The following is a 27,674-nucleotide window of genomic DNA, read 5'->3' on the forward strand; positions in this document are numbered from 1 at the left end:
CAGAATTCCCCACTCCAGGACCCCAGCCTGGCAGCAGCAGTGGGATGCTGATTTAGGATCTGGTTCCCAAACCAGCCCAGCAGCATCTTGGGCACAGACTCAGCTGGAGCCCATTTTCTCCAGAGGCTTTTCCTGAGGTAAAAATCTCCTGATCAATAATTTTTCCTGCTGTAACTGCTGTGTTTGGTGAGAGGAGGCACAGCTCTGGTTCCATTTCCGTTTCTCTGGGAGGGTTTGTACCCTGGCATGAGGAAACAGAGGCGATAAATCCTGTTAATAATTCATTCCCTGCTCCCAGGAGCAGGGCAGGGTGAAGTGCTTTCCACTCCACTCCTCTGCTCTACAAAGTGCCCTCGATTTTCCCTTCTGGATGATGCACTCCTTGATAGAGAGCAATTTCACTGGAATTGCTCCCGTGCTGCCCAGCAGTGCCAGGAAAGCCACCAGCTCCTGCTGGAGGCCAGGAGAGGAGCTGCTGGCACCATCCTGGGAGACTGGCCCCAGGTGATGGGTCCTTGAGAGGACCTGTCCCCTCATGGTCCTCAAGGGATGGGGTCACAGTCCATGGATCCTTGAGGAATGGGGTCACAGCTGATGAATCCTTGAGGAATGGGGTCACAGTCCATGGATCCTTGAGGAATGGGGTCCCAGTCCATGGATCATTGAGGGATTGGGGTCACAGTTCATGAATCTTTGAGGGATGGGGTCACAATCCATGGATCCTCAAGGGATGGGGTCACAGTCCATGGATCCTCAAGCAATGAGTTGACAGTCCATGGATCCTTGAGGGATGAACTCAGTCCATGGATCCTTGAGGGATGAGGTTACAGTTGATGGGTCCTCAAGGGATGGGGTCACAGCCCATGGATCCTTCAGGGATGAACTCACAATCCATGGATTCTCAAGCAATGAGTTGATAGTTCATGGATCCTTGAGGGATGGGGTCACAGTCCATGGCTCCCAGGTGACAACTCACCTGTGACAGGACTTTCCCATCAGGAGCATGCCCAGGCTATGCTGTGCAGCCAGTCCCAAATCCCTCTGCTCTCATTCCCACTCCTCCCAAAGGCTGAGCTGCTGGTGGGGCACAGATCCAGCACGTGGCTCCAGTTTCCCTCTGCTCCTCACATCCAGGTGCCCAAGGAGGTGACAGATCCTAGTGACAGTGACCGAGCCTGGTCACTGACCTGCTCCAGTTGTTTTCATTGGGTCTCACATTAATGGAGAGAAAACACAATGAGCTCCTCTCCTGGAGGTGACAGATCCCAGTGACAGAGACTGAGCTGGCATTAATTGATCTGGTCTAATTGTTTTCATTGGGTCTCACATTAATGGAGAGAAAACACAATGAGCTCCTCTCCACCCAGGAACAGCTGTTCCATAAAAGTCACCCAAGAGCAGAAATCTGATTTTAACCTTTCCTCCCTGTTGTTTCTGTGGGAGCAGAGGGTTGGGAAGTCACTGGGAATTAATTAATCACTTGCCACACACCCCAGTAATTGTGTTTAATGAGGGGAGCAGTGGAGAGAGGCTGGAGCAGCCCAGGGAGGGATGTGGAATCCAGGGAATGAGGATGGCCACGGCACAAGGAACCACGTGGGGGCCAAGGGGATTTATTTATTCCTTCTGGAAGAAGGAGAGTGAAGCCAGGAGCCTTTGCTGTTCTTTGGCCATTAAATTGGGAAATTCTGGATAAAGCCTGGACAGCATCCATGGAACTCTTCCCCTGGCAGATCCCTGGGCTGCCATGGTTCCCTCTGCAGGACTGACCCAGCCCAAAGAAATGCTGTTTGTTTTTCTCTCTCTGTGCAGAAGAAACAAGCACTTTCTTTTTCCAGTTTAATTAGGGTTTCTCATTAAAGAATTCCCCTCCCAGCATGTTTGTTTTTCCAGCACGCACAACCTGAATATAACAAAACAATCCACTCTCAGCTGCTGGACTGATGGAACAATGAGAAGTTTTCCTGCTCAAAAAGAAAGGAAATAAAATGTAAAAGCTTTTAATTTTTACTTCCTCCCCCTGAGGAGGGTGGGAAAGCCTTGGGAATGTGAAAAGGAAGGCACTGGAGCAGTGGGATCAGTGCTGGAGCTGAGGTAACCAGCAGAAAGATGAGTTTGTCCCATTCCTCTCTGGGTTAGGAATAATACTTCTGGAGTTTATATTAAAGTGAAATTATCCCAGTTTTTTACACTCTGTTTTTAAGTGATGCTAAAGCAGCAAAGCTGCAAACCCTGAGGAGGATTTAATTCCACTGCCCCAGGTTTTTCCCTTTGGTGACACCACTCCTCACACACAGGATAAAGGTGTGGGTGCTGGGATCTGCACACCCAACCCTACAGAAATCCTTCATGGGAATGCAATGGGATGTGAACACTGCAGTGGCAAAAATGATTTTATTGCAGAGCTGCTTCCACTGCCTGCATCTCCTCACAGGGATGAACTGGAGGAGCAGCTTTATTTCCCAAAGGTGTCACGACAAGGATGTGGAATGGGCACAGAGAGGCTTTTATAAACCACAGGATGTGCTCCCTCCTGGGCAGTCTCACTCTGCTTTTTATTTTTTAACACCAAATAAATACAAAACAATCCAATAAAAAATGAACAGCAGTAAATCTGAGAAATGGGTCTCCTTTAAAAGCAATACTGTTGGACTGAGGTGAGGCCCCAAATATGTGATTTGGGGAGGGAAAAGCCTCCCCAGGTCTGCAGCACAGATGGCTCTGGATAAATGACAGAATTCCATCCAGGATTTGGGATGGGGGGGCTACAAGGACACGTTTTTGGAAGGTAGAAACAAGAGGCACTTAAATCTCAGAAGGTTTTTTATGAGCATTAGGAATTTTCCTACTTTATGGACTTCCCTAAGTGTCCTCCTGAGGTGTTTCCTCCACTGCTGATGGAGGAACCCAGGAGGAAGCAGCTGTAGTGAAGGGCTGGAGCTCCATGGACAGATCTGGATGGAACAGGTGAGGCTGCAGCAGCAATGAACACTGGAATTCCTAAAGGATAAAGCTTTTCCAAAGTGCCCCTGCTTGTGCAGGGGATGGCCAGGCTCTTCCCACTGTTCTCCATGACCACCAGGCCCCCTTTTCCCATTTTTATTTGTACAGTCTTTGCCTCACCAGCTCTCCCCTCCTCGTGCCAGTGAAGGACAGGTGAACAACACACAGGGAGGAGAGGCAGGGAATGGGATCTGGGGATTGGGAAGAAGCAGTGGGAGGAAAAAGGCCATTGTTTCAATATTCCTACAGAGTTCTGTCAGGTGAAGGACTGGGGCAGAGACTGCTGAGGGACACAGGGGAGCAGCATTTCAGCCTGGTGTAAATAAACACTCCAGTTATTTACTCTGCAGCTCCTATCTGCTGTAAGATTCCCAGCTCCCAATTTTACACAACAGGAATCTCCTCCAAAGTATTCCAAAACAGGTTAAAAATAAGATTTAAAAAATAGATATTAAAAATTACTCCCTTGCTCCTCCATGAAGGTGAAGGTGGTTTCTGGTGTCTCTGAATCACAAAATTCTCTCTCCTTGGACAGCTCCAAGTTCTGCTGCTCCAGGCTCTCTCCTTGCAGCGCCTCCTGATGTCCAGGAGCTAAAATTTCTGCAGGAATTTGAGCACCAGGTCCCGCAGTTTGACCCTCAGGGGCTCGTCATTGTCACAGATGATGTGGGTGGAGTCCTCCTCCAGCTGGATCAGGGTCTCTGCCTCCTGCAGCAGCACAATGTGGCCCTTGGCCGTGTCCTCCACCTTCACGTCGCTGAAGCCGTGCTGGGTTTGGGGTGGGAGAGGGACAGAGAGGGAAATCAGCACAGCTCAGGAAAACTGGCTCAGAGCAGAGAGCAGGGCACAGGGGTGAGGGGAATTTCATGGAATAACACAATAGTTTGGTGGGAAGGGACCTTAAAGCTCATCCAGTGACACTCCTGACATGGCAGGGACACCTTCCACTGTCCCAGGGTGCTCCAAGCCCTGTCCAGCCTGGCCTTGGACACTGCCAGGGATCCAGGGGCAGCCACAGCTTCTCTGGGCACCCTGTGCCAGGGCCTGCCCACCCTCACAGGGAACATTTCTTGCCCAGAATCCCATCCATCCCTGCTCTCTGGCAGTGGGAAGCCATTCCCTGTGTCCTGTCCCTCCATGCCTTGTCCCCAGTCCCCCTCCAGCTCTCCTGGAGCCCCTTTAGGCTCTGGAAGTCTGCAATATTTTATTTCCTGCAGGTGAAAACAAGACTCCACAGAGCAGCAACAAAATTTGTGCAGCTTCCTCAGGAGGCTCCTCCACCAGTGGAGACACTTCCAGATCTGTTCTTCACTTGGTCACCTTCTTACAGATCTTGTGGAGATTTAAATGCTTTTTGAGACTCCCTCAGCTGCTGAATCCAAAAGTTCTGTGAGGCAAATCACTCACCCAAAAGCTCTTCTTCCATGGGAAACAGAGGGGATCACTGACATGAACCCTGCATAGCAGGACAGGGCTCCACAGGGAACAATTCCCCCTATTTTGAAGTTCAGGGACACTCGGAGCACTTTGGCAACTCACTGGCCTTTCTCCATTTCAAGCTACACTAAAATGATTTCCCCTCTCTCTGCTACCAAAGCAGCACATCTGAGAGGTGCAGAAATCTGCTGGAATCCCACCTGCCACCAAAGACTCCTCACCTTCTCCAGAGTCTGCACAAACTGGTCCATGGGGATGGAGCCACTCAGCAGAGGCTTCAGAGATTTGCACTCGGGCACATCATCACTCACCCGCTTCCTCTTCTTGCTGGCAGGAGGTTGGGGAGGTTTTGGAGGGAGCTGAGGGATGAGAAGGAAAAAAAAATTTAAAAATCCCACTCTAAAAGATGCAACAGGTTGGGAAACAGGCAAATTCAGAGAGAGTGACTACTCAGGGAATGAGAACGTGGCTTAGCTCCAGCCATTTATGAGGATTCTGGTGTTGTAAGCCCAGGTCTAAGTTTATTTGGCAGCAAGAATTAGTGGAGAAAGGAGTAAATGAACAACAGCAGCCTCAGACCAATTCCACTGCAGCACTTCAACGTTCCCAGAGCTGCTGAGGTTTCCAGGGAAGCAGCTTGGGAAGAGGGGGCAGCCTGACTGCTGTGCCCTGACAGAAATCCTCACCAACCTTCACGTCCCTGACATTCCCACCCTGGGCTCTCTTCCCAAGGCTCCTGGGCCCAGCCAGCTCTGCTGCCCAGTGTGGGAAGGGCTGCTCAGTGAGGCCCTGCAGGCTCATGGATCTGACAGAAAGGGGAGCAGGACAGCCACTGCTGAGCAGCTCCCTGGACATCATCTCCTCCTGCCACGAATTCCAGAGCCAGCCTGAAGGGGGTGGCAGGAAGGGAGAGCAGAGATGTACAACCTCCAGGGAAACTGAAGGCAGATGGTCCCTTCCCAAGCCTGATGTCCCAGGTCATCTCTCTCCTCTAACCCTTGGTCCTCAGAGGTTGACTGATGCTGTTCCTGATTGTGGAAGACAGCAGGATGATCTGTAACCTCTCTTCAGGAATTATCTCACTTCCCCATTCATCTCAGGCAGGCACATGGCCAAGGAAAAGAGGGCAGAGAGAGATTTATTTGCATCCCACTCCCTGCTCTGGGTGTCATTCCTCACCTGCACATGCCAGGGCTCTGCCCCAGTGGGAAGGAGCTGCAGGAGGGGTTGCTGGGGTCCTGGATGGCAGGAAAAGCCAGAGTAAAGGTATTTTTCTCCCTTTCCCATCAGACTGTACCTGCAGCACGTGCTTGTTGTCCTTAGTATGCAGCACAGCAGAAACTGTTGCCAAGGAAATACCAGGCTTGATCTCCAAGGGCACGAGGGAATCTGCAAGCTGAAGCAAAAGGAGATTTTGTTCAGCAAGTGATCAGCTCAAAACGTGCATGAACCCAGCTGTGAGATAAATTGGCAGTGTGGTATTTTTAAACATGGGCTAATGAACTGTAAACACAAAGCCACTGATAGACTGAGAGCTCCTTGGACCTGCCCAGCCTCCTTCCAGCTCTCAAAATTATGGATTTCACACCATGAGCAGAGCAGCACGAGGTCTGCAGGAACCAGGGCTGGTCTCAAAAACCACAATAAACACAGAGAACCCTTGTGTGAAAAGACAATTGCTTCATTAATAATTTTAGTTAGTAAAACTCGTGGTCTAATCCAGCATTATTATGTTTGCTATGCTGATGGACAATGGAAAATCAAAGTGAGTTTCCTTTCAGTTCCTGACTGCAGAATATCTGGAATAAGAAGTGTTGTCCTTAAAACCCCAATGTTTTCAACCAACCCACTGTTGATTAGCTTGAAATTATTCCAACAATGCTGCACAAACCCTTCCCACTGCCTTTTATATAATTCTTCCCTGGCAGACATAAAATTCAGTTTTGGCTTGGAGTTTGGATCTGACACTGCTGGCAGTGCCTGGAGTGGGCAGAGCTGCACCTGCTGAGACCAGAGGAAGTTGGCCAGTTGGGAAGCACCTCTTCCAGCCACTTTTCCAAAGGAATTCTGCAGAAAACAGTGCTCATGAATGGAGAAAATTATTCCTTTTTTCCCTCCAAGGGAATTCAAGGTGCCAGGATGCCCAATCCTTTCGCCATGAAAGCACTGAGAGGGTTTTTCTGTTGGCTTCAATGGTGGCAAAGTTCTTTTAATAAGTTCTGCAAATCTCACTTGTTAAAGCTGCAGGTACATTTTGAGAGCAGCTCCTTGGAATAAAGCAGTTGGTGTGTTGGAAAAAAAAGGCTGCATTAAAAATCCTAAATTTTGTCTGTATTCAGCTGTGGTGAATCCTAGAAATCCAAACTTGATGGAGCAATTTCAGCTCACTGTTACTCTGGGACTCTGTTCAAGATCTTTAAAGCAGGCAATTTGAATACAGCCTTTATGGTTAGTTGTTGAAGGCAAAGAGAATGAAAATATAATGACAATCATTGCTTCACATTTCTCCTGGGATGTAAAAACAGCAGCACTTGCAGCAGTGAGTTCTGCTGCCTTCCCAGTGGTCGAAGGCACTTTCCATTCCAGCCACCTTCCTGAGCAGGATCGATACAAAACGGGCTCTGATGGAGAGCAAAATGACAAATCCTGTGGAGAGAAAGATCCTTAAAGAACAGGGGGTGGCTTGCAACCAAAGTCTTCTCCTGCCACTGAGGTATTTTGCTATTAACATTTCTGCAGGTTTTAAACAGGCTAAATAGCAACACGTGGATTATTTACAGTCAGAAGGACAGTAGGAAAGGCATTCATTTTGATTTCCTCCCCAGCTCACAGCCCTCTCCATGTGGCAGCCAATTCTTTTATTACAGAAACTCAGTGACCCAAACCAAAAAGGTCATTTAATCACATCCAGTAATTCACCCACCAAGGCCAGGCAGCACTGCTCCACTCCTTTCAAGTGACCTCCTGCACACACAAATCACAGAACTCCTCCGAAATGCTGCATTAAAGAAATCCTTTTCACAGAGGCAGCAAGTCTTGTCTGAACTCCAAGCTATGGCAACTGCACTGTTTCCCCTCACAAGTGGTTTCAAACTTTAATTCTCCTGGCAGCCAGGAAGCCGTGTCTCATTTCAAGGTTGAATTTGTCCAACTGGCAGTGGCTGGCTCTTGTTGTGCCTTTGTGTGTGAGATTGAAAAGCCCCCCACCAAGCAGGAATAAATGAGTCTTCCTTCCAGTCATTATCCCGAGCCCAGTGTCACATGCTGGCACCAGGAAAGCCACCAAAGCAGGGACACTGAGATCTAACACCACATGAATCAGTCCCCTGCCCATGGATGAGCACTTGGACTGCCTTAGGAGAAGTTTGGGGGGGATGTATGCAGTATTTCAGTTTTTAGCTTGGGATGTTCTCCTCCTGTGATCAGAGCTGTCTGCCCACGCTAAACCAGAGGAAAGATATTTTTACCAATAAGTCTTTCCTGTAGGGTTCCATTTTCCACCCCAAAAGAGGATTTGACACACACCCTGTGAGCACAAACACTGCTGTTGGCTAAATTACAGATGTTGATAAAGAACAATGTGGGTTAAGTCACTCTTAAAACTCTCCTAAAGACTTCAATGGGGACAACTCTCCCCAGGTTTAAGTCGTCCTCAGTCACCAGCCAAAAATCCTCTTGTTGGCAATGAGAGGCTGAACAACCCCTGAGGATGGGACCTGAAACTTCACAGTAAAGATAAAATGAGGCTGAATAATCAATGAATAAAATCAGGGCAGGACCAGACTTCCAGCACAACACGGTCTTGGTTCTCTGGAGGATTCTTCCAGGGACAGACATGCTGGATGTACAAGAGAATTTTAACATCCCAGCTGCAGTAATTTCTCCTTAGATTTTTGGGAGACCTCCCCAAACTCCTCCTTTTTCCCTTTTCACTTCTAGCTTACACAGGAGAGGGTGCAGGAGGGCTGACCCAGCAGGGAAGGGCAAAGTTTGGGCTGAGTGAGGTGAGCTGGATATGAAGAACAAGCAGGAGCACAGCAAAGTGACCAGCAGCTAAAATCCCCTGAACTTTTAGGACCTGAAATCACTGATGTGTACATTAAATTACACAGTGTGTATTTAGAAAGGGTTTTTACATCATTAAATGTGTTTTCCAGATTTTTAAACTGCATAAATGTGGGATGTCTGCATTAGAGGTGGGATCAAACCAGAGAAGCACATGGGAAACCCCAGACTGTGGATTCCTCTGGCAGTCCTGAGGTGGGAAAAGCACTGGTTAAAGGCAAGAGATTCCCAGGGAACTCCTGGGCTGCTGCTGCAATTCCTGAAGGGACATTCTTGAGCCTACCCCCAGTTTTCATTAATGACCTCAGCACAGAATGAGAAGGAGTGTTCAGAATGTCCCACTGAAGTTTGTAGGGCACCTTTAAAAGAAAACAGGACCTGGCTTTGAGAGAGCAAAAACTCCAAGAATTGGAGTGAGAAAACCAAGATGGAATTCAATAGCACAAAATGAAGGCCAAGGATGGGGCTAACACTGAGAATTTCTGCTGTGGGCTGGCAGCTGCTGCAAAGGACAGAGATGAAGGGTTCAGGTTTATTAGTCCATCCCAGGAGAGTCACAAATGTGACACGGCCATGAAAAAGGTAAATTCAAGCCCAAAAAATATCAGGTAATTCTCTCTGAGATGAGCTATCACTCTTACATTAGGCCTGGCAAGATTTCATCTGAACTACTTGTAAATTGTGGGTAATTTCAGTTCAAGTAAGAGATTCTGAAGGGTAGAATAGGCCAGGAGGAGCTGCCTGGTAAGGGGAAACTAAATATCTTGGCTTGTTTAGCCTGGCAAAAAAGAAAGCCAAAGGGAGAATTTGATTATTCTACATAAACACCACAGGGAAAAATACCAACAAAAGGGAAAATGTATTTATGCTCAAACATGATGTTAGGAATAAATGTGTGCAGGCCAGCAGTGAGTATGTGTAGGCTGGAAATTAGGATGTTTCTGGCCATCAGAGACAGTGGGGGCTTGAACAGCATCTATTGGGAACAGCAGGGGCAAAAGTCTGTGCAATTTGAAATCTTACATTTTTTGGAGGCACATTTTAAACACTGCTGGTAACTGCAGCTGGGTTCTGGCCACGTAAGCCCTGAGGGCACTTCCATTTCTAGGTGGGAATGATGGAATACAGCCTTGGAGCTTGCTGGGTATGAAGCAATTCCCACCCAGATCCCAGCCCCTGAATAGGATGGAATTTGTATGGGACAAAAAAAATATCCCCTGCCAATTATTAGAGAAGCTCAAGGATTTGAAGATCTGCCTGAGCTCAGGAAAAGCCTTAGAGGTCACACCTCAGAGGTTTTTATTGTAACTACTCCTCAGCAAAACCTGAATGCAGAACCTGCCTCATCCTCCATCTCTCCACTGCCCTGCTCCTCACACACACCAAATCCAGTTTCTGGGTGTAGGAAAGCATCTTTAGTAGAACAAAAATTGCTTCAAGGCTGTGCAGCAGCCTTTTCACAAGCAAGGAGGATCTGTAGAATCAGTAATGTAAGCAGAATTAAAACCATGGTCTTTCCCATGTCACTTAAATTTGGATGGTGATGTCAGGAGAGAAGGGTCAGTAGTGTAAGCAGAATTAAAACCATGGCTTTGCCATGTCACTTAAATTTGGATGGTGATGTCAGGAGAGAAGGATAATTTCCCTCACCTCTTACTTCCTTGCCTCCTCTTATCCTTTAATTTTTAAAGTAATTTAATTAATAATTTATTAATTATTTAAATACCAGGAGCTCTGATGGCCAGGCCAGACACAGGAGGAGTCTCCAACAGATCCAGCCTTGGTTTTACAGCCCCTGCTAAACCAGGGGCCAAGAGCAGGAATTCTGCCACTGTCAGATCCTACAGAGGGACAAAAAAATGTGGGGTCAAACACATGGGGTGAAAGGGGAATTGAAATGTGGATTTGTGACCAGCAGGCACAGAGAACAAGGCACAGGCACGCTGCAGGCAGGATGGAAATTGGGGGATTTTGCTACTGAGAGCTAAAGGAACAAAGGCTTTTCCACCACAGAACAGCCCAGAAATGAAGGGCACCTGTGGGATCATTAGTGGGTGATCTGAGTCAGGTCCTGTTGGGCTTTCAGCCTCACATTTTGACACAATCCAAGGGTTTTAATTCAGCTGCTGAGTCAACCCCAACTTCACAGAGCTGGGGGTCTCCCACAGCTCTCTCTGGAGCAGATTTTAAACTCTCATTAACTTCAGTGGACAAAGAATCATACCATGAACACCTAAAGATTTTGCTATTATCACTTGCAAAAACCCAGATCTTGGCTTTGGGCTTCCACAGAGCATCCAGTGAAGAAATAAAAGCAGCACGAGGGGCAGTCTGCAGTTTTGAGCAATGAATTAAAGCTCTTCTTTTCCATGGGCATGTTCCACGTGCAGCTACTGGACCAGGGCTCCAGATCAGCAGGAGGAACCTTGTCCCCAAACCCTTGTCCCCAAACCAGAACCACCAGGGAATAATCCTGGGTGGGATTCCAAGCACCAGAACTCACTCTACCCACTCAACACTAACTCTATCCACTGTTTTTTGCCAATCCTGTGCCAAAAAAACACTTTAAGGAGTATTTAAGGGGTGCAATGAAGGAGATTTATGGCTGTTTAATGAAGCTCTTCCCCAGGAGCCTGGGAACAGGCAGGGAACAGTTGTTTGAGAAACTTAAAAAAGGATGGTGGAAAACAGAACCAGCAGAAGCAGAAATTAGGCTTGGATTTGAATGAAAAATGACAGGTAGGGGAAGCAAGGACATGAAATATCTTCAAAGTAAAGGCAGTAAAGCTTGCAGATGCAAGAGATGAGTCATTTGAAAGACATAAAAACTGCATAAATCAAAATATTCAAAATATAGTAACCATTTTATGGGTCAGGATGTCAAGTCAAGATGGGATGTTGTTGTTGAAGCTGACTGGGAAGAGAGAGCTGAGTGCCTGGCTAGAAAAGTGTTATCTCACAGCCAGCCATCAAAAATGAAAGGAAAAACAAACCTAGACATTAATACAGGCAGGCAAAGGCAGGCTGGAAGCAGAAAAGCAGATCTGAGTTCCACCTGACTAAACAGGACAACCTGTGGATAAGACCAACCACAGAAAAGGTACAGCAACAAAAAAAGGCAAAGGAAATGAAGGGTAACACATTCCAAGCACAAAAAAAAGAGAAGAGGAGGGAGGAGAACTCTCTCATGCTGAATGGCCAGGAGAGAAGAGACACCAGAGTGAGGTGGGAGATGTTTCTAAGCAGAAAATAAAGGCTGCACTGAGCTCTGCTGATGTAAATCAGGGGGATTTATCAGCACTGGTTCTGGCTTTGTGTGAGGGGAGTTGGTAAAAGCTGGGAAAGAACAGTTTTGGGGGAATGTCAAAAGGTGAAGTCCATCCTGGAGACTCCAGGCAATCCTGCAGTGAGCTGGGAGCTGGGGCAGGGCTGAGCAGCAGAAGCAAACAGGTTCCATTTCACTTAAACAGGTTGTATTTCACTTAAACAGGTTCTATTTAATTTAAACAGGTTGTATTTCACTTACTTCTTGTGAGGCTACAGCACACTGAACCCAGGGGGAATAGTCAGGGAAAAAGGAACACAGAGGTCAGAGACTGGATAATGTGAGGTCACCAAAATGAGCTAGGGTGGGAAGAAGGACAGAATTGAAAACTCCTGAGTCCCTGAAACACAGAAGGAAGTTGGAAAGGTCAGGTAAAGGTAAGGAAAAGGAGTCAAGATGAAACCTCCATCATTATAATGGCTGTTTTCCTAATTCTTCTTTGCAGTATTTCCTGATAATTTCACCTGGTGTCAGGCTGTGCCTCGTACCCTGACACTCTCCTGACTGGGCTGTGTCCTGAAGAACACAAAACTGAGTATTTGAAAAGCACAGAGCCCTCAGTGAAGTGTCAGCTGCAGGCACCAAGTGAGCTGCACCATTGTTCAGCTGTAATTAAACTGGAGGCACTTTATTTGCTCAGACACTACTGTTTAATTTTATCTGTTTGCTCCAGAAGGTGTTTTCCATTTTCCCATCTTTCTCCCGTGAGCAGACAATGCCTAACCAATTTCCAGGAAGCAGTCTTTTTTTATATATTTTTTTTTTTTAAGTGAAAGGCAGATGCTGAGAAGAAATTATTTAAAGTGTAAAGGTTTGCACAATCCCTGGAAGAGCCATTCCAGCCTGATGCCTTGGGACTGTTAAAAACACTCTCCAAACAAAGGCTGCTGTGAGTGTAAATCTCATTATCATACAACAGGCCTGCCTGACCTGCCTTTGCCTTCACTCCTCAGTGATTGAAATATAGACAGGGTCCAGCAGAAAAAATAAATTTCCATTAGTCTGACAGGCCAGGATCTGACTCACTTCAAGTTTTGGGAAGGAAATTTCACTCCACCACAGCATCAGCCTGCACTGACTGGAGCCATGCTGAGCCAACCCTTTGGTTTCCAAAAGCTGGAAGAATCCAGGCAGAACTTTGAGCTGGGAAAGGGACTGGAGATGTCAGGAGGGGGCCCTGATCAGGACTTCATTGCAGCAGCCATTCTTTTATGAGACTTTAAGGTTTACTTCACACACAAATCCCAGCCCTGCAGCACATTTAGCAATTACTGGTTTTTCCAGGGTGGATTTCATCATTCCATTTCAGGCTAACATGGTTTTGACAAATAACAAGCCATTGCAAGGTTTCTAGGAGCTATAAAATGTCCTTTTCAATTGCCACTTGAGCCTGCACAGAACCCCAGGGTTGGTGGGAGCCCACATTAAACAAATGCCCTTTCCTTGCAGCACAGAAATTCCTATATTCAGGAACCCTCAACTATTGAAAAGGGAACATTAAGCAGCAAATACTCCCACACCAGGGAGCCCCATCCATCATGTCTGAAATCTGTCTTGCACAACCCACTCAGCAGAAGGGGAAGCTGAAGCCATTTTTTACCAGGACTACGTAGTTTCCTTAAAAAGAAGGAGCAAGATCCTCTTTTGGAGGATGATTTGCATATCTTGGAGCTGAGGAATGGCATCCTGTTAACAGTCCTGAAGCACAGCCTTGCTCTCAGGAGTGTTTTCAGGAGAACCAAGCAGATTTTGCAACGAGTTGTAAAGAGCAGTTTTGGAACCAGGGAAAATCCCAGAATGGATTGGGTTGGGAGGAACCTTAAATCTCACCCAGTGCCACCCCCTGCCATGAGCAGGGACACTTTCCACTACCCCACATTGCTCCAATCCCCATCCAGCCTGGCCTTGGACACTTCCAGGAATCCAGGGCTTCCCTGGGAACTCTATTCCAGGGCTTCCCCACCCTCCCAGGGAAGAATTTGTCCCCAGTATCCCATCTAACCCTGCCCTGTGGCAATGGGAATATATTCCCCCTTGTCCTGGCACTCCTCCCCTTGTCCAAAGTCCATCTCCAGCTTTCCTGGAGTCCCCCTTCAGGTGCTGAAAGGTCCCTCCAGAGCCTTCTCAGGCTGAACAATCAGCCTGAAGAATCCCTGGATATGGACAATCGTGAGGTATTTCTCCTCCCTGAACATGGGTAGCTCTGAAATTAGGACTCCTGTGTGAATGTAATTAGATTTTATTTGTTAGGGGAGGAGAAAAAAAGGCCATTTATATCCTTTTTCCAGATTTCTGCTGGACCTCTCCAAATTAAAGGATGTGCAATGGAAACCAGCTTGCTGTTCCCAGGCTGGTGATGCCACATTCCCTACAGAGCATCCTCCCTCCCAGCAGCTTTGGGAAGTGCAGGGAGAGCTGGAATCCAGTCCCTTCAGAGGCTGGGCTCTCACACAAAGGCTCAGCTCCACCTCAGAGTTCAGGTGGAAACCCAAAGCTTCAGTGGGATTTGAATAATCAGAGAGCCCCAGGCTGGCTTCGTGCACTCTGAACTCAGGATTGGTTTCATGCTGGTGAATTGAAGCCAAGTTTCACCAGTCTTAGCTTTAATGGGATCCAATAAATATGTAAATTTCCCAAACAATTAAATATACATGCCAAGATGGAGCTGCAGCCAAGCATATTTTGTAATTAAAGCCCTCTCCTTGTCTCCAAGCAGGGCTGGGCAGGCTCCTCACAGGAATGGTGTGAAATGGTGGCACTGGGTGCTGTGGGCTGGCTGAGGGATTTGTTATGTGGGTCCCAGCTCTGAACTTCATATTTGGCTCAACTAAAGGATGCTTCCTCCTTCTACACTCCAATGAAAAGTCACTCAATATTGCAGTTTCTAAAGGGCAGTAATGCCTGTTTGCAAAAAGCCACTGTCACCTTTGATCCAAGGACACATTTGTGCTGATTGGATTGTCAAAAAAATATTTTAAGCTCATGTCTGTCAGAATATGGGTCACCCTTAGTAATATGGGTACATTTGGATTTGACTTATGGGGTTAATAAATCATTAATAGATGTTGTGGGGATAAGTAATCCACATTTTAGATGGCTACAAGCAATCCATTAACCTGCTGGGCTCCTGCAGCCTGTAGGAATTAACCATTTATGGAAATTGTTGGAATACAAATAAGCCTTTTCATTGCTTCTTTAATAGGACTGAAAACTGACCCTTAATGGGAAGGGTATTTCTAACAGCAGGTGAATTTGGGGAAGGAGAAAGACAACTCCTGGCTACTAACTCCTAGATTTTTTGGATCTTTTCCATGGTCCTGGGGCATTAATTCAAACTGCTCTGCCTAAAACTTCCTCATATTTAAACTGGAGGTGACTGGTTTCTTCACACATGGCAGAGATCACTGTTTGTCTTGTGCCAAACTGCTCTGCCTAAAACTCCCTCATATTTAAACTGGAGATTTCTTCACACATGGCAGAGATCACTGTTTGTCTTGTGGGATGGGATTTTCTTGCAAAGGACAACTCACCTGAACACAGTTTTTGCCTGCTCACAATCACAGAATCATGGAATAGTTTGGGTTGGAAGGAACACTAAAGCTCATCCCACTCCAATCCTGACACTTCCTCTATCCCAGGTTGCTCCAGCCTGGCCTTGGACACTTCCAGGGATCAGGGGCAGCCACAGCTTCTCTGGGAGTTCCAGCCCAGCCTGTCCCCACCCTCCCAAGCAGGAATTCCTTCCCAAGATACCACCCTCATCTCCCCTTTCCCAGTGGGAAGCCATTCCCTGTGTCCTGTTCCTCCATGCCTCATCCCAAGTCTTTCTTCAGCTCTCCTGGAGTCTCTCTGGGCCCTGGAAGGGGCTCTGAGGTTTCTTCTCCAGGCTGAACAGCTCTCTCAGCCAGCCAGTGGGGTTTCTTTTGTTCCCATTAGTTTATAGAGTGAAATTATCTCTCAAAAATGGTTATTTTCTGGCTCTTCAGTTGACAGAATGTGCTTTACATGATGAAAATCAGCTGTAAATTCCAGCCACAAGACATCTTAAGGACAAATACCTTTAGTTCTGAGGCTGCACCTCCAGTCCTGAGGACACCTCTGGGTCCTTCACAACAAGAAGGACATTGAGGGGCTGGAGAGTGTCCAGGGAAGGGAATGGAGCTGGGGAAGGGTCTGGAGCACCAGGAGGGGCTGAGGGAGCTGGGAAAGTGGCTCAGCCTGGACAAAAGGAGGCTCAGGGGGGACCTTGTGGCTCTGCACAGCTCCTGACAGGAGGGGACAGCCAGGGGGGGTCAGGCTCTGCTCCCAGGGAACACAGACAGGAGGAGAAGAAACAGCCTCTAGTAGCACCTGGATATTGGGAACAACTCCCTCATGGAAAGGGAGGTGGAGGAGCCCCACCCCTGGAAGTGGCACTCGAGACCAACCACAGCGGCACCGTTGCCCGACAACTCAACCGGGTGACCTTAAAGACCTTTTCCAACCACAACTCTGCCACTCCACACCTTTCCCAGAGGCTGCTGAGCAGGAAATTGGCTGTGTGAGCAGGAACCACCCCCCTGTGTCTGTGCCCTGCAGGGACTCACGTCGGGCATGATCTCGATCTTCTCGTAGCGGCGCTTGTAGGGCAGCGTGAGCACCTCGGCGCGGCGGTAGGACATGGCCGGGGGCTGGCAGTCGATCATCAGGTCTGTGCGGTGGGACTGCGTGGGAGGGGGCTGCGTGTACTGCTCGGGGCACACCACGTGCAGGGGCTGCAACACAGCAGGGTGGAATTCCCATCAGCATTGCTAGAAAATGCTCCAGGAGATGGAGGTGCGTGCAGTGGTGACCTGCCCGGAATTTATGTCTTATCGCCACTTTGAGATCATACTTGCCACAAGGAGAGAAAAAATAAAAATATGAAATGGGGTTTTCTCCCAAATCCTTGCCAGATATACTGGAAGGAAATGGTGGAGACCATCCCAATGTCAACATGCGGGGCTGCAGAAACCTCGGCCGTCAATAATCAAGGATGCAGAAACAGCTCCGGGAGTTTTGCAGCAATATGTTAAGAAAGCAGAAAGAGGCTGGTTGCCACTGCAGGGTTTAAGGAAGCCAAAGGAGAAGCCAGTTCTGCAAACTGGAAGCCAAAAGAGAAGCCAGCTCTGCAAACTGGAAGCCAAAGGAGAAGCCAAAGGAGAAGCCAGTTCTGCATCCTGCAAGTGGCGACCTTCCCGTAATTTATGTTCTTAATCGCCACTTTGATATCATACTTGCCACAAGGAGACAAAAAATAAAAATATGAACTCGGATTTACTCCCAAACCCTTGCCAGATATACTGGAAGGAAATGGTAACAGTGGTGGAGACCATCCCAATGTCAACATGTGGGGCTGCAGAAACCTTGGCTGTCAAGAATGAATGCTACAAAAACAGCTCCGGGAGTTTTGCAGCAATATGTTAAGAAAGCAGAAAGAGGCTGGTTGCCACTGCAGGGTTTAAGGAAGCCAAAGGAGAAGCCAAAGGAGAAGCCAAAGGAGAAGACAAAGGAGAAGCCAGTTCTGCAAACTGGATGTGGCGACCCTCCAGGAATTTATGTCTTATCGCCACTTTGAGATCATACTTGCCACAAGGAGAGAAAAAATAAAAATATGAAATGGGGTTTTCTCCCAAATCCTTGCCAGATATACTGGAAGGAAATGGTGGAGACCATCCCAATGTCAACACGTGGGCCGTCAATAATCAAGGGTGCAGAAACAACTCCTGGAGTTTTGCAGCAATATGTTAGGAAAGCAGAAAGAGGCTGGTTGCCACTGCAGGGTTTAAGGAAGCCAAAGGAGAAGCCAGTGGTTCTGCAAGCTGCCCTGGAGACAGCCCAACACATCAGCAGTAGCACAAAGGAGATGTTTATGCAAAGCCAGGCAGTGGCAGCTCTATCAGTTTGCAGTGACAAGCCAGGTCGCAGAGCAATGAGATAAAGAGATGCAGGCATTGTTAGGAGGTCTGGGAAAATGTGTATTTCAGAGTTCAGCACGACAGAACACAGGGAAATACTCAGCCAGAAAAAAATCTGGTTATTATTTTAATTATGTCATGAGTCAGAAAGCAAATTTAAGTAGAAACAAATGGGATGGGTCACTAAAGCACAAAGAGTTGAGGGGGAACAGCAGATACTACAAGAACCCTCTATTTCTTAGATCTCTCCTAAAGCAGAGCTAAATGCTGTGTCTTAATCATGGAAAAAAGGATCTGGGTGTTGCCTCCATTTTTGTTTAATGCAACATTTGCTCACAATTCATTTATTTAATTTCAGCTGTGTGAAGAAATGCAAGAAAAGGCAACAGAAAATTCATTACCTGGACTTCTTTGAGTAATTTAGACACCTGAATAAAGTTGAGTCTTGTGTCAATGGGACAGTAAACACATTTCATTGCCAAGGGCTGATAGGGAGCCAGAGCATCCAGGTAAGAGAAATCAGGTTCTGGAAAGAGAAATGTTGAAAACACTCACAGCCCATTAACAACAAAAATGGCCCAAATCCTCTCTAATTCCAGTTTAGTCAGAGCTGTTGCTCAATGTTAATTCTGTTACAGATTTCTCTTCCCTTCCTCCTTCCCCCACCCATTATTTTCAATTAATTTGATGAAAATTACGCCCACAATTAGTCTTACCTTAATCAAGCAACAGAGCAATACTATTTCATTTGAACACATTATTGCATGATTTTTAGAACAAATTTAATCAAGACAAAACCATCATCTCTTATTTTTAATCAGATCCTGTAAAGGAAGGCAAAATGTAGACATTTTGAGTCTTGTAAGGTGATTGAAATGGCAAATTTGCTTTCACTATGACAAAAATGCAGCATAAAGATGATATCTTGATGTATAAATATATTTATTCTTTTGAATCTAAGAGCCAGGTTTAGACTGGTGGGAAACCAAGGGTTCTTTTATTACTGGATAAGAGGTTTGCCAGGGAAAAGTCAGGAACTGAATGGGCTTTTACTCCCACACAGCACAGAGTAATAAAATATTGAGAATACTACAGAATTTATTTTTTTTTTCTGAATGACAAATGTAGATCTCAGTGTAGAATACAGGCAACCTCTTGATTCTGGGGGTCACCAGCAAGTGGTGGAAAAGATTATACCATCTCCATCTCCCTGATAATTGTGGGATAGATGGGACAAAGGGAATGCTGGAAAAAAAGGAACTGGTATGAGTTTGATAAGTACAGAATGGGAAAAGAGAAGGGGATGCAAGAAAGTCTCATCTGCTGGATTATCCTGAACCACAGGGCCCCAAAGGACACCAGGCAGAGCAAAGTGAAGTTCAAGCCTGGCTGGAACACAGCAGGAGGAACTCTCTGGGACCTGCTTTACTTGAAAGGATGAAATTAAAGGAAACTGAAATTCAAAGCCTCCAGTCCAGATTTAAAGAGACATCTAGGATGTTCTGACATGGCAGCAGAGCAGAGCACTGGGTGGATTTCTCATGCAGACAGCAAGAAAAAATCTCCTTCAAACCTTAGCAGAGGAAGTTCAGCACTGCTGTGACATCCAACAAAAAGACAAGTTAATTGCTCACCTAAAAATCTAAAAATCTCCAAATCTGCTGCTGGCTAAGCAGCACTGAGCACCACGTGGGGATATTTACCCTGAGAGAGCAAAACCTGGCACCAGGCAATGATACAAATGTTTGGAACTGTCAAAGGGATAATTTCCCCAAGTTTAAAGCAATTGTCAGAGTAGCTGCCTGGGAACATTAAAGTGAGAAATATTAACAAAAAATGAGTGTTGTACAAGGACGTGTACATGAAGCCATGAATCCACAAACACAGAGTAAAATTACACTGGGCAAAAAGCCATGTTATTAAAAGCAGATGTGGTGGTGGCAATGAAACAAAGCCTAAAAATATCGATGTAAAAATGGCATTTGATGTCAGTAAAGTTTAATAGCAATGAATAGAAATGTAAAAATAGGAGTACTGAGAAAGCTGGTTGTTGAAAATGATCAGTTAGGGTTAAATGACAAGGCATTTAAAAAGTCATTAGGGGAAAACAGAAAGATTAAGTCAGGCAGGGGTTCTCTGCTAGAGATATGCCATGAAATTGTGAAAAAAGAGTCTAAGAAATTACCAGAAGGGAGGTTTTCCATCCCATCTGGGGTTGTGGAGGACACAGAGATTTGAGGCAGCACCTATTTAGCATTTCTCAATCAGCAGGTTCAGAGAATGTACAGACATGGAGTTCTGGTCTAGGGATCCCATATAAAATCCAGTCCAAAGCCTCTCTGAACCCCTAATAAGGACAGGAGAGCCTTGGAAAAGGGAGAAATTCTAGGGAAGGAATCCTAACACAGGACTGGGAAGATTTAGAATGTTAAAAACACAACTTGAGCTGGGCTGTCACTGGGAACTCATGTGACACACAGGAGCTGCTGTTTTGAAACCACCCAAAATCCCAAAGTCACCTGTCTGGAGGCAGCAAGTGCTTGTCAAGGACACATATTGACTTTTCCTGACAGAATTACAGGTCTTTAGCTTTTCCCCCAAGACTCCTGATTTACTGCAGCGTGACACTGAGTTATAAAACCTTCCACTGTACAGCACTGACGTGCATGAGCTGGTTTTAACATCTCCCAGGGAGCTGGTTTTTAAAGGAGACTTCTTTATACCGTGTCTTCTGCTAGAATTTCTTTGTGGCTCAGTGGTATTCAATATTTTTAATCAATAATCTCCTCAATACTGCTCCAGCAGTGATGTCTGCAGGTGACACCAGCCAGCAGAGCAGCACCACAGTTCCCTCACAGCCAGGTCCTGGCTGCTGGCTGCTTTAATTTATATTCTTGTCATTGTTTTTTTACATTACAGATTGGAAAGGTGGAGACTGACTGGTTGCTGTGGACTGAACAAGCAGGGGTCATTAACAATGCAGGATGGTCTGGAGTTTAAAGGCTCTAATTACCAGAAACCAGGAGTTTTTCACTGGAAAAGCTACATCATCTGCTCTCACACACTGCTCCAATGGATTGGGGTTCTTTCACATCCACAGGAGATTTTAGCTTAAAACAGAAAAGTAATTAAATAATGGAAATCAGTGGCATCAGTGGAGGTGCTTCAGATTTTCACTGGTACTAAGAACAGGAAAATTTAATCTGCTAGGAATTTCTATAGACATAGAATCATTTAGGCTGGGAAAAGAATCTCTAAGGTCATCAAGTCCAACTGCCAAACTCAACATTAGATTCTGTGTTTTGTTCCAGCTGAGACAACCATAAGGAAATAGGCCTAGGACTAGACAACCATAAGGCAGCAGGACTTATGGATAAAAGCCATGGACAGACAGAACTTAGGAAAAAAACTCCAAAGCATCTGGAGTCACTGTGCACTCCAAGGTCACCCAAGCAAAGCAGCTCTCAACTGGAGTTTCACTAAGTACCAAGTGGGGATGAATCTCCAGGACCATGACCTGCTGCACCCCCAGGTTGTCAGGAGTGACATTTCCATGCCTTAACAACCTGCCAGGGCCAGGCTCTGACAGAAGTGCTCGATTGCCTCAGCTCCCTGAAAGATTGGGATCTCACACAGAAAGGTCAATTGCCTCTCCTTACAGAAGACACAGAGGAAGAGTTCCTGCCATTAAAGGCCAGTTCCTGACACCCTGGGCAGCACATTCACAATGTGATTAATGCCACTGGTTCCCCAGGGATTCATGGAACACACACCCCAGCAAAAGCTCTGCAAACTCTGGCTTAATTGAAGTCCTGACTGGAGTAAAATTCACTATTTTCAGACAATGCATATCCACCTTGCAATTTTACCCAATTATTGTAATTAGGACATGTCTCCTGAACTGCCTCAAAGGTCAGGAGGGATGGGCCCTGCAGCAGCTGTACCTTTAGTGCTGTGGCACCTTGCACCATTCCCCTGCACAGAAACAGTCTGGACTTAAGTTCCCTGCAGGAAGTCCCTTGTATCTCCCCTCCCATTTAATAGGGTTAATTATACATTAAAAATATCCCCAAATTGGCTTAACAATATCATGATACTGTCACACTTTTTGGTGCCAATATTGTGAAAGGGACTTGCTTGTCACTAGCCTTGAGTCTACAGTTAAAAAAAGAAATAAGAAGGAAATAACCCTTTCCCAGCCCTCTTTTCTTCAGGCTTTGTGCTTTCCAGCAGCTTTCCTATTCACTAAAAACTGGAGGAAAATAAACTTAACAGTGGGACTCCATTCCACCCTTGCTGTGGGAGTAGGTTTGATTTGGTCCTCAGGGCTCTTTTCCCCAGCTCTAATTACTTTGTCCAAAAATCCACACCTTTTTTACCTGGTTAAGTCATATACAGCACACCTTCCATTATCTCAGAGCTCCTTGGACACAAAATCAGAGTAAGGACCTAAAGGATTATTGTTTGCCTTCTCAGATCAGAACAATGCCCACTGCAGGGCTCTGTCTGGGTGACACATAAGGTACAAATACACCTGCAAAGAACTTCAGCTCCAGGGAAGGCCTTGAAGGATTTTTAATCAGGGTCAGCACTAGAAGCAGATGGAGAGAAGTGGAAGAACTTAAAAGACCTGTTGAACACTGAGAAAGGAAACAGCTCCCCTGGGGAATGAGTCAGAGCTGTACCTTCAGTTAAAAACGTGTCTGCCAGCCAAAAACCACCTGAACAAAGCTCAGCCCAAAGGCAGGAGCAGCTCAGATCCCTGTGCCAGGACTGTGTGGGGGGCACACCTCTGGGACAGCAGAGAGGACAGAAACCTCTTCAGAAACACTGGAAGATGAAAAGGCAGGAGAAGGGATGAGGAAAAGTTTGTGGTTCCACTGGAATATGGAGAAGTGTTTCTCCTTTCTGACCAGCATCCATTGGGTTTAACTTGCAGCCAGCTGCTTTTAATTCAAAAATTAATTTCCTGTAGGCATTTTACTGCTGTGCATAACAAAGATTTTGCTCAGACGTGGCAGGAATGGACTCTGCATGGCAAAGGTTGACTCTGCAGGGCTACACTGAATTAAATGGCACAATAATTACATTTGTCCCTGCAGCCAGTCCTGGGGCCTTAATTTAGATAAGCTCCTACTGAAGTGGAAAAACTTCTGTCCCAGAACAAATGAGTAAAGCCCCAAGGATGTGGCCACACTTAACCAGAGTGCACAAACTGTTAATCTGATAATGATATCAGCATTTTACTTACCTGTGAATATAACAGTGTTCAAGCTGGATTTTCCCCACAGCTCCATGAAATGCACCACATCCCCAAACCTGAGAGAGGGATGCCCAGTGAACACAACACAGGGCTGCTTGAAGTCATTGCTGAAGTCTCCATGGATGCTGGGATAATGTTTCAATTTGTTTGTCTGAATGAGCTGAAAGAAAAACAAAAATCCAGACAGTGCAACTTTTCATGCCTCTGTGCTTGAGTGTGTTTATTTACATGAGATTATAAATGTTCTACAATTTATGCCTAACTCATCAGAGAGTCCCTTCCTGCATACCCCTTAGATTTTTTCCAACAAATTTAGTCATGACTGTCACAAATGTTATGAAAAGGAAGTCAGAGCATGGGGCCAGGGCCTCCAAGTCCCTGCTCTCACTTCTTTGGTACCAGCAGGATGGTGACTGGGAGGAACCTCTGCAAACACTCCCCTGGAGTGAGCAGAGTGCTCAGCTGCCAAATTCACAATAAGCTCCTTTTTCCTATTTGCCATGTCTGCAAAGAGCTCTGGGCTCATCTTTAACCTGCTTTTCTTGCATCACAGCAGTACCAGGCACTTTTGCCTTCAGCAGAATGTTGCTGAGCTTCCCTGGTCTAAAGGGTTCACACAAAGTCAAAGCTGCTGAAAAAGAACAGACTGACTTTGCCTTCCTTAACTGTCTCTGAAACCAGCAATAAACATGAACTAAGAGCAATAAGATGTTTTGCAGACACAGTGCAATCAGCTCTGCAGGTGGAACAGATTTCTTTACTAAGATGGAGAAGTTTATTTATCAAGGCACTTTTCAAAGAGTTTTGCTTTATTTCTCCTGCCACTGTTTTCTAATGTGCAAAACAAGGTGCAACTTAAAAAGCAATTTAACAACCAGGCTGTGAAGCACTTTCATGCAATATTTTGCAAGTTTTTTCCTTGGCAGGTAGATGCTTCCATCTCCAGCATGAAAATAACTGTAAATACAGTTTAAAAAGCAAGGAATTTAACACATGAAATCACAGACTGAACAGATGAGAGAAAAACCACAGAGGTAAAGGGTGTGAGGGAGGGAAGGGGCTTCCTTTGTCAGCCAGTTTTAAAAGGAGGTTGGGCTGTTCAACAAATCACAGAATCCTGGAATGGTTTGGGTTGGAAAGGAACCTTAAAGCTCATCCTGTTCCACCCCTGCCATGGGCAGGGACACCTTCCACTATCCCAGGCTGCTCCAAGCCCCATCCAAACTGGCCTTGGACACTTCCAGGGATGGAGCAGCCACAGCTTCTCTGGGAATCTGTGCCAGGGCCTCCCCACCCTCAGAGGGAAGATTTTCTCCCAAATATCTCATCTAAACCTTCCTCACTTCAGCTTAAGGCCATTTCCCCATGTCCTGTGTCACTTTTTACCATGGCTGATCTAAGGTGCCTGCATGGAAATGAAGAGAAACTGGGAATTCTCAGCAACTTGTGCACCACAAAGGACCTCAGAATTTAAGGTTATTACACAATTCTGTAGATGCACATGGATCATTTCCATGTGGATCCTTGAATCATGAAGGAAGTAGAAACTGGACTACATTTTCTGCAGTTTACAAGTAATAGCTAATTCCTATTTAATCTTCAAGAGGGAAATTGGAAAAAAACACCCAATAACTGCTCTGGCAGTTGATAGGCACTGAATCTCAAAAACATTCCTGCAATTATACTGGTAAAGATTTCTGATTAACACATCTGGAGTGCAGGGTTTAGAATCTAAACTTAGCTTCAGTAATAAAAACTGCAGTTTAGCAGACAATGGGTAAAACAAATCTGAATCCATAAAATACTGACATTTAAATGAACTTGTAGGAAATGGCCTCAAAAAGCTTTTTTCTGTTTTGTTTTTTTTTTTTTTTGAGGGAAGCCAAAAGTCTCAAAACTGAAATTGCAGAAGCACTTTCAACTGGATAAACTGGAAGAGGAGGGTGATTTCTATTTCAAGCATTAAATGGAATATGGAACACTCCAGGGGAAAACTTTTCCAGGGACAGGCAGATAGGTCAGGGGAAGACATTTCTATAGCCATCATTGACCTAAGACACTCCTGAAAATCACAACCAGTTGTTCCAGCTTCTTTCACAGGTTCCTTCAAATGGCATTTATTTGTATGCAGCATTCAGATTTTTGGGAAGATGTGAGGGCAGCAGTGGATGTGGAAAGCAGTGAGCAGCTCATTTCCCTGCCATAGCTCCACAAACATTCACTGCTCAGCAACATAAAAGCTGCATTTTCTTCAAAGCCTTATGGAAGCTTCAAATCCCCTCCTATTTCTCTGTAAAAAGACACAGGAGCTCTAATCCAGTTTTCAGGAGCTCGTTGGTGATGATTCTTTTTTCATCTTTTCTTTTTATCTTCCCAGATCTTTTCTGCTAAGTCTGGTGAGGCTTCAGAGCTGAGCTCACAATCCCTGACTCTCACAGGTGGACAGAGCAGGGGAGAAAGGCTACAAAAACAACTTTAGAGACATTCTATTCACTCCAGGGAGAAAGCAGCTGGTGGATTTTAGTGTCTACAGTAAAGTCCCTTCTAATCACCCCATCAAAAATATACGGAGCTGAACTTGCAAAACAGGTCCAACAAAATTTCCCACCTCATTAAGGGGACTGAGTTTGTAATGATTTGTGCAGGTTTTTTTGTATCTCCAGATGAGATGGGCTGTGTAAACTTTGCTGTGCCATGGTCAGACCTCCAGCTGGGCCAAACCCAGTGCCTGGCATTGAGCCAGCCAACATTTCCACAGTGGGCCTGGTTTCTGGAAAGCACAAGCAGCATTCAGAACGTCTTTTTACAGAAAGAACCACTATTGACTGAAAGCTTAAGAGATAGGGGCTGGTAAAGTACTGAATCAAGAGTGAGAGCTGCATTTTTCTGAAATCCCAAATGGTTCTGTGCTTCCCTTTAAAGCTGTAGACTTGATTTACAGGGTCAGCAACTGCTGCTATAAACAGGATAAATCTCCAGAGCCTTTGTGTTCCCTTTGCTGAAGTGAGCCAAAATACACTGATATTTACTCTGTGTGTTTGTGTGTGTGCTCTGTATCCAGAATCTGGAACAGATGTGGCTCCTATCAGGGAATGAGAGATGCATTTATTACTTCACCTCCCTCACTCCATCAGACAAACACTAACAGGGGCCGAATTTTATCACAGAATATCCAGAGTTGGAAGGGACCCCCATGGATCACTGAGCCCAACTCCTATATGGTAATATTTATTATAAAACAAACTATAATACTCCATGATCACCTGCTTCCAGGTATTTATTTAAATGTGTTATGCAGGAACTGGCAAATGGAGGAGGGAATCAAAGATGAAGAAGACAAATGGTGGTTTTTAAGACCACAAAATCAATTACTCCCATCCTGGCTCTTTTTTGAGTTAGAAAAAAGGGGTTTTGTAGCCATTTCTCTTAGATCTTGCTAACAGAATCCTTAATAAGAGCACAGTAAATCCAAATCCTCCCTCCACTGGCAAATACTGATCAATACAAATTACCTCTCAAATTTTATTGTTGCAGACATTTAGAGGAGTCTGGATTCACTTATCTTAGAGCCTGAAATTGTCCATGTAAAAATCGAACAGAGAGGAACAATTCAGCTGCAACAATTGAGCCATTCCTTTATAAACACAAATCCTCCACCTCCACAAAAGGGATGGGGCAGAGTGTACAATCCATGGATCCTGTTAAAATGATCAAGGAGACCCCTAATTGCTCATCTGGGGCTGTGCTGGGATGGGATATTCCCACGTGGAATTTGGTAAGACACCACACATTGGTTCTGGGATACCACAGTAACAAATCCAAGCTAAACAAATTAGTGGTTTGTGCTCCACAGTATTTCAGCAAGGCACTGCAGAGCTCCAATCTGAGCCTACTTAGACAGTTGATCCTTGGATATAATGGATTCAGGGGCTTGGAAGTGAAAGCCACCCCCTGCCTTGCCAGCTGTGTTGACAAATATTTGGGATCTGCAGTTTTTGACTTTGCAGTCAGAGCAGCTCTTCCCTCAGAAATGCCTTTAAAGAAGCTCTTTTAGTTAGTGAACCACTAAAAGGCTGCAGGAGAGGCTTCAACAAGAACCTGGACACTCCATTTTTATTAACTTTAGCATGAACTGATGTTCAAATCCATCCCTTCAAACCTGAAGCACTTTAGCCCACATTCCTTGCTCCTAAAAGAGGGAAAGTATTCCCTATTCACCCAGACTGGATGTTAGGAAGCAAACTGCCACCACAAGAACTGTACCATTAAAGTGGAATTAAACAAGGAGGGAGAAATGTTTTAGGTTCTCTGCAGAGCTGAACATGTGTCTGGCTTTATTCAGCAGAGCAGAACAAGGAATGAGTTCAAAACACGCAACATAAATCATAAAATGAAAATTTCCATGCAGAGAGAATGCAAAAGCTTCAAACAACTGAGTGTAGAGAGCGAGGAGAAATAAAAATAGTAATTGTAGAGACAATGAAGATGCTTTTATTTACCCTCTTGTGACAATAATAAAGGCATAGTTAAGTGAAATGCCAAATACAATCACAGCTGATTAAAGAAAGGAATTATTCTGTTCTACTACACATCAGGCACTGCTGGAACTCATTGCTGCAAGGGACAACATCGAGGATTTGGGGGA

General features: G+C 45.6%; 1 protein-coding gene across 1 annotated transcript in view; it reads right to left on the reverse strand.

The window, feature by feature from the left end:
• Window positions 1-2,531: 2,531 nt before the first annotated feature.
• INTS9 (integrator complex subunit 9) overlaps window positions 2,532-27,674 on the reverse strand; it is a 60,537-nt gene continuing 35,394 nt past the window's right edge. Inside the window, exons 12-17 of the mRNA XM_039697631.1 lie at window positions 23,018-23,189; window positions 18,168-18,292; window positions 16,417-16,584; window positions 5,738-5,836; window positions 4,662-4,799; window positions 2,532-3,771 (exon numbers count right to left, since the gene is read on the reverse strand). Coding sequence (XP_039553565.1) covers window positions 3,595-3,771; window positions 4,662-4,799; window positions 5,738-5,836; window positions 16,417-16,584; window positions 18,168-18,292; window positions 23,018-23,189 — 879 coding nt within the window. The 3' untranslated portion in view covers window positions 2,532-3,594. The remainder of the gene's footprint in view (window positions 3,772-4,661; window positions 4,800-5,737; window positions 5,837-16,416; window positions 16,585-18,167; window positions 18,293-23,017; window positions 23,190-27,674) is intronic.

This window comes from Passer montanus, unplaced genomic scaffold, assembly GCF_014805655.1.
Source record: "Passer montanus isolate IOZ18808 unplaced genomic scaffold, ASM1480565v1 scaffold119, whole genome shotgun sequence".
In the NCBI taxonomy this organism is placed as follows: domain Eukaryota; kingdom Metazoa; phylum Chordata; class Aves; order Passeriformes; family Passeridae; genus Passer; species Passer montanus.